Source organism: Poecilia reticulata, linkage group LG13 (genome assembly GCF_000633615.1).
Source record: "Poecilia reticulata strain Guanapo linkage group LG13, Guppy_female_1.0+MT, whole genome shotgun sequence".
Lineage (NCBI taxonomy): Eukaryota > Metazoa > Chordata > Actinopteri > Cyprinodontiformes > Poeciliidae > Poecilia > Poecilia reticulata.
Window position 1 is genome coordinate 4,193,862 of NC_024343.1, and position 6,671 is coordinate 4,200,532.

The 6,671-nt window shown below is 38.5% G+C and overlaps 1 protein-coding gene across 1 annotated transcript in view; it reads right to left on the reverse strand.

Moving 5' to 3' along the window:
- The window catches only part of igsf9ba (immunoglobulin superfamily, member 9Ba), a 93,115-nt gene that overhangs the window by 37,694 nt on the left and 48,750 nt on the right, over positions 1-6,671 (reverse strand). The window contains exon 5 of the mRNA XM_017308108.1: positions 2,991-3,127. Within this exon, the coding sequence (XP_017163597.1) occupies positions 2,991-3,127 (137 nt within the window). The remainder of the gene's footprint in view (positions 1-2,990; positions 3,128-6,671) is intronic.

The window sequence follows — 6,671 nt, forward strand, 5'->3', positions numbered from 1 at the left end:
TAAAAAACACTATTTGACCTGATCTCTACGTAAGCTGAAGATGAACATCGATGGTTGTTTGTTCCTGTTTTCTTGTGTTGGACTGATGACCCGTCCAAACGGCGCCTGAGATATTCACGACCTCACAGGTAAGCCGATAAGCAATTGATCGCATGATAAGTTAAAATGAGCTCCATAATTTCCGATTTGATGATTATTAACATTATTTGAAGAGCCATTTTTGTTTTTCATTTTATAATCTATTTTATTTACGGGTTTGGTTGTGTGTAGTTTTTACTTCACAGTTATCTACTGCTAGTTGTTGTGTTTCATATTGGATATTTAAAATGGTCTTCCACTCTCAGCGTTAAGCGTTCTTCACACAGTTAAAGTTTATTTATCTTAGAGAGTTGGAACTACATCATTATGCCATTATCAACATATTAATTGAAAATGGTATCAGAAAGACAACGTTATTCTTTATTGCAATAATTTCTGGGACAAAACTAACCAGAAATTCTCAAATCCTCAGTTTGTGATCAGGGAGACCCTCAGTAAGCCTAATGAACCGAGATACCCAAATGAATACTGTTAATATTAATATTTTTGCACTTTTCAATGAAAAAAAAAAAGTAGCATAAAGAAACTCTCAGGCTTCTTCTCTTAGCAAATGTCAGTGTGAGCAAAAGCACACGCTACGCACTATTTACATTACCTCACCTCAGTCTGGCGGACGACACAGAGAGCAGCCGGCTACTGTAACCTTAATAGTAGTCGCAGCTGTAACTCAGGCATGCTTTACATTGTTATCCCTCCGGCCTCCTGAGGTGCCGCGGGTTTTGCAGAAAACTCAATAAAAGCAGCAGAACCCATGAATGGTAAGCGGCCTTTCATGACAGAAACCTCCCGGTTATTTTCCTCTCCGGGTGTTCAGCTTCACACATCGGCCGGGACAACCGGCAGGCACTTCACTCGGCAATTTAAAAAAACAAAACAAAAAAAAAACGTCGCCACGGGGATCAGATTGTTTTACGTTTCATATTGAAACACTGAATAAAAGTAGATGATGGTGGTGGTGGTGGTCGGGGGGGAAACACACTTATTGTGGATTTTACAATTGACGGATTATTGCGCGCGCACTTGGGAGGTGTAGCAGTGGATCGCAGTGGTGTAAATCTGATATTAATATGACAGAGGTTAACAAGCAGTCACAGAGTCTCAGATTAAACATTAGCATCTCGCCTGGCTGGTGACAGAGGGGGGCAATAAGGACTAACACCATTAACGCTCCTCCTTTCGCTGGTCGCTCTATTAAAAAATAGGCAGGCGGAGAGGAGCCATCTTAAAAGTTCATTTTTTATGATGCTATTTAAAGACACGAGGGCTTGTTTTGTAGAAACACTTTAATGACTTCCTTATCAGGAGATAACAAAGCTAACAGGTTAATACATTTAATGGGTGTTAGTGTTTTTTAAAATCAGAAAATGAGCCTCATCAAAACACAGACAAACCATCTTTGGTAAAGAGTACCATCTTTAAAATTTATAACACTCAAATTTCATCTGAGCTCTGTCTCACTGGCTAGACAGCACACAAAAAGGCTCTATAAGCCAACATAGAATAATACAGCATCAGTGTTTGTTTCAAGGAATTTACTTCCAAAGTGCAAAATAAATAAAAAAATGATATACATGCTGTAAATCTCAATAACAGACTGCTGCTAACTCTGCTTTGTGTCAAACTTAAATGTTTCAGATCAAACTAATTTTGAGATCAAATTCTGATAATTTGAGTAATTCACAAAATACATTTTCCAAAATATTATTTCATTAACTCTGCCAGAATTTTTTTTTAAAGTTAATAGATCATGTCCGACAATATGACTAAAAGACTTTAAAAAGGGAATACTTCATCCCCTAATCCAAAGAAGTGAATTCTGGATTCTGCTTACCAGTGAAAAAAACCCCAACTAAATCTTGTGGGAAAATGTCCGACCATCAGACTATAACCTTAAGTTCAGGCAAACCTGCATTTTACAGAACAGTAAGCCAAAGCGCAGCAGGAAGTCCACCTCTGAATGGCTCAAACCAAACAAAAGGAAGTTTTTGGAGGGGCCAAGTCAAAGTTCAAATTTAAATTTAACCTTGAGTGACATTCATGCTAGAAATCCCTTTGAACGTGGCTGAATTAAAACAACTCTGCAAGAAGTAGAGGTGGGGTCACAGTTCCTTTACCGCACTGCAAAAGTCTTATTGCAAATGAAACGTGTTATAGGTTAAGGGGGCAAATGTGGATAGATTTTTTTTGCCTAACAATATATATAACTAAACAAAATTTAAACTTGTATTTTCTCTTATTTTTGACATTCATTTGACAATTTGAGACCAAAAAAAAGTGAAAACTGAAGAATTTTGGAAAGGCATAAATTCTTACAGCCACATCTTTCTACATCTGTATCCAAATAAGATGCGTCTTGACAATGCGACTCCTCTATTTGCTACAACAAAATAATAGCTAAGTGTTTGCTTATACTGTCTGCTGTCTGTATTTGCTGTTCTGTGAACACAGAGAACTGCAATTTCACTGCTGTTTGTACCTACAGAAGTCAAGCGTTAAAATAGACTTGATGCCCACTCTGCCGTAAAAGCGAGGCGTTCGGCTGCTTGTTAAATACACACTGTTAACTCCCCGAAGCAGTGGCGTATCGGGAGGCTGTTAGCACGAACCCATCTATCTGATCCGCATCTAGCAGAGAGAGGCGGGTTAATGGACCAGAGACAGACGGGGACGTTCCGGCTGTATGTACACATTTACACAGGCGGGCCGTAGAGCTAAGCGTCGGTCTGCCTGATACCTCCCCGCAAGGTACGTTTAACACATGAGTGTGCCAGGAAGCCGCCTTTAGGTTTAAATGCTGAAACTGAGCCGGTCGGGTTGATGCACGGCCAACCCAAGGCTGCGAACGAAGACCGACAGATGAGTCGTTTAGTTTTAAAGTTTGATGACGCGATCAAAAACGGGAGGCCTTACCTTGAACCAAGAGGCGGGTGGTGTGAAGCACCTCTCCCTGGTCGCTGTACGCTCTGCACGTGTACGCCCCTCTGTCGTCTCTGGTGATGCCGAGAATGGTCAGGCTGCCATCGTGTACCTTTAGGTCAGAAACAAAGGAGATGCCGTCAAGCTTCTTTTTGATTTTCCAGGTATTTATGTGTACCGTTTGTGTTAAACCAAACAATGTAGCGTACAGTGGAGTTGCTGCAGCTGATGTTAAGCAGAAGAGTCACTGGAGCTTTACATCAATAAAATATCTGAGTTTCTTGGGTGCAAGCGTTGCTCCAGATTCCACTAACGGGAGAGCTCCAGCTGTTATAAAACACAGTTCATCGTAATTATGAAGAAAAGCAACTTAAGCATCAGACGGCTTTGGGAGAAAATTGTGGAGATGTCTGAAGGAGGGTTAGGTTTAGAGCTGAGATCGGGCCTAAAGAAAATCCAACTCGAAGTAAACGAGATACATATTTGAATTAAGCTTTCACAGCTTTCGTCTTTAGACCATAATTTGAGTAAGAAGTGCAACTTCTCCCGCTTTTAGCTTTCGTTTACCATCTTCCAACTCCATTATGTTGCTTTTTGTAACCTCAGGGTGAGTCAAGTGCAGATCATCTGGGATGTGTGATTGATAGGAGCGAATTTGTTGTGCAGTCTAATGAGCTTCTGCACCTTCCTTTCCCTCAACAGGGTAAGTTTCTTTCTCCTCTACTTAGACTACATTCAGTCAGTTAACACAACTTTATGTTACGTTTTCGTTTGGCTTTCTCTGTGTCATATGCTCCGTACACTTATTGAATGTGCCACAAAAGCCTGAGCTTTTTCTTTTTTATAGCATGAATCTGGAGTGAAAATGACAGAGGAACCAGAGGAGCTAATCAGAGGGAAGCGGCACCAGCAGAAGAAGCGCACAGGTAGCGCAGGATGAGGTGATAGATAACAGCTGTGCAGATATTAGGCTGACAGGCAGAGGGGAAGGTGAAAGAAGAACAGAAGGACGCAAAGAAGTAACTGCAAGGGTACAGAATAAATACTAATCTAAGACAACACAGGCAGGAGCACAAAGAGGCAAGAGTGATAAATAAATGAACAAAGACATTATACAAAATTCAGGAGCCAAGGAAATAAACTGCAAAGAAAGAAACCCCAAAGTATAAACATCCTCATGTAACGACGGCAACAACACAAACCATTCATTTCTTCACACCACTGCAGTTTCAGAAGAACAGAGATGTGAGAGGTTATTGTAAAGGAAACTTCGGAGACGTGTCCGAGACGCATTCAGGCTGCGAAAGAGAGAGAGAGTGCCAGACTTTCAGTAGAATCCAGATGAGCCGAGTAACTTCACCTGTTCCATGAGCTTTCAACCTCCATCTGGAATAAAATACGCTGGATTTGCTTTCTTAGTTATAAGAATCTGCATCCGAAGATAAATAGAGACTCTCGTTTTAGTTGTGTTAGCTGCACTAAAGCCAAAAACAGTTTAAAATAACTTCCTTAAAAATAGATTTGTTTAAAAAACTGTTTGACTACTTCTATTAAGCCCATGGTACGACAATTGCTTTTATTTTTTTGTGATGGGAATCAACAGCCTTACCTCCGGTTTGCCTTTAACATTAAACTTGTTAAAGTGTGATTGCTACATTTTGTAAGCCTGAAAACATCACATTCTGTTCCCAAGAAATCCCTGCAATGAAGGAGCACATGAAACAAACCAAAGGCATAAAAAGAAAAAAGAAAAAGAAAGAAAATGCTCATAAATTATGCAACGGGTTGCAAGAGATTCTGTCCATTCAAGTCACACACAGCTGTAGTGTGTCCATTCACGCGGCACAGAGGGGGGAATCAGCGGCGCCTGCAGAATTATTCCCATTCATCCGTCTCTCAAATGTTTGTCGGGCTACTGTTGGATGAACCAAAGCAGCTTTTAACTTCTGCGAGTCTGTTGGCAAACTGGACCGTCATTTATCTTCAGCGAGATAGCACTTTGTGTGGCGCTGCCGCAAGCTAGCAGCACACGTGTCGTGCCGAGTGCCGGGAGCGTTAACTAGTCACTGGTCTGTTGCGAAGTATCACTCTGATGCTTAGGGAGCCATGTGCAAGGATCGAATTAGCCGGGAGAGATTGAAATTGTTCTACTTTCATTAATCCAATAAAAAAAACATTTAACTAAATAGGTGAGATTAAAGTTCAACCTGTAGACTGGAATATTACTTTGTGTTGTCATGTTCAAGTCATAATTTGACATGAAAGCCTCCAGAGATAACATCCGTTTTAGCATGCTAGCATGCTAACCCATAATGTCACTGTATTGTTTTGAAGCAGTTTTTATATTAGACTTTTCTAAAATCTTTACTTACAAAAATTCCTTGTTCACTGTAATAATAATAAAAAAATTCAAATTCTTGAAGTACTTTGAACAAAAAAGTGGAACTACTCTTGCCACTGACTTAACTAAAGAAGCACATTCAATCTGCATTATAGTTAATGCTTTTTAATACCAGTTTCTTAGGAGAATTTTCAACTTGTTCCTTCTAAAACTAAAGGGGTGTGACTCTGACTCAACCACAAACTAGGACAAACCATTTTTAAGGTGTGATGTTATGTAAAATTGACTTTTTTTACCTTAATCTTCATTTTATCATGTTGTTCCCTCATCAAAAACATATGTGGAGTGTTGCTTTGATTTTTTCACGCATGTCTAATAAATTCTTGAATCTTGGCAACCATTCAGGGTGCCTAAACGCTTGCTCCTACAAAACGTCACCCATTTCCTCAAAATGATTGCAAGTGGCTTAAAATAATGCATTGTTGTGAAAGAGGAAAGAGTAGGAGCCTCTTAAAGAGACAGGGGCCCAATTTCAAGGCGTCAAGTTATGAAGTAAAATTTCTTTTTAGTTATGTTTGATATGTACAACATTTTTATGACAACTAAAGGTTGTTATAAAAATTTGTGACTTGATTGTGCTATAAAATGGATGGAAAATACATACCGCCCCTTTAAATCTGAAATGCAAAAACATTACTAGTCTTTATTTTTTTCTTATTTGTACTCATTTTTTTTATTTAAAATAACCAAAACCTGAATACCTGTGTTCATGTTTTAGTTCAATTTATGTATCCAAAACACAGATTAGCGTCTTACATGATCGACTTATAAAATCCATACACTGTCCCAATTTTTCAGGGATCAACTGTTTTATATTTTGTTGGTCTAGAAAAATATTTTTGCTCAATTTCTAGCAATTGAAGAAAAATCCAACAAACCTCGTTGCTTATTCAACACTGTATGTTTCAGTCTACGTATAGAGATAAAAAAAAAAAAAAACAGCTTTTATTTTTCCACATTTACTGACCCAACGTGCAGCCTTAAACCACCGCACTGCAAAAAGTCCCCTTTCAAAAACAAGAAAAAAAAGTACAAAAATAGGGTATAATTTTCTTAAAATAAGAAAAATTATCTGCCAACAGAACAAGAAAATTTATCTTGTCAAGATTTTCTAAAACAAGAAAAAATATCTAACCAAGATAAACCTACAATATCTTAAAATTAGTGTATTTTTACTTAAAACAAGCCAGTTTTACTTATACGAGTAAGATATATTATCTTATTTTAAGAAAMATTATCTCAAGTAAAGAAAATG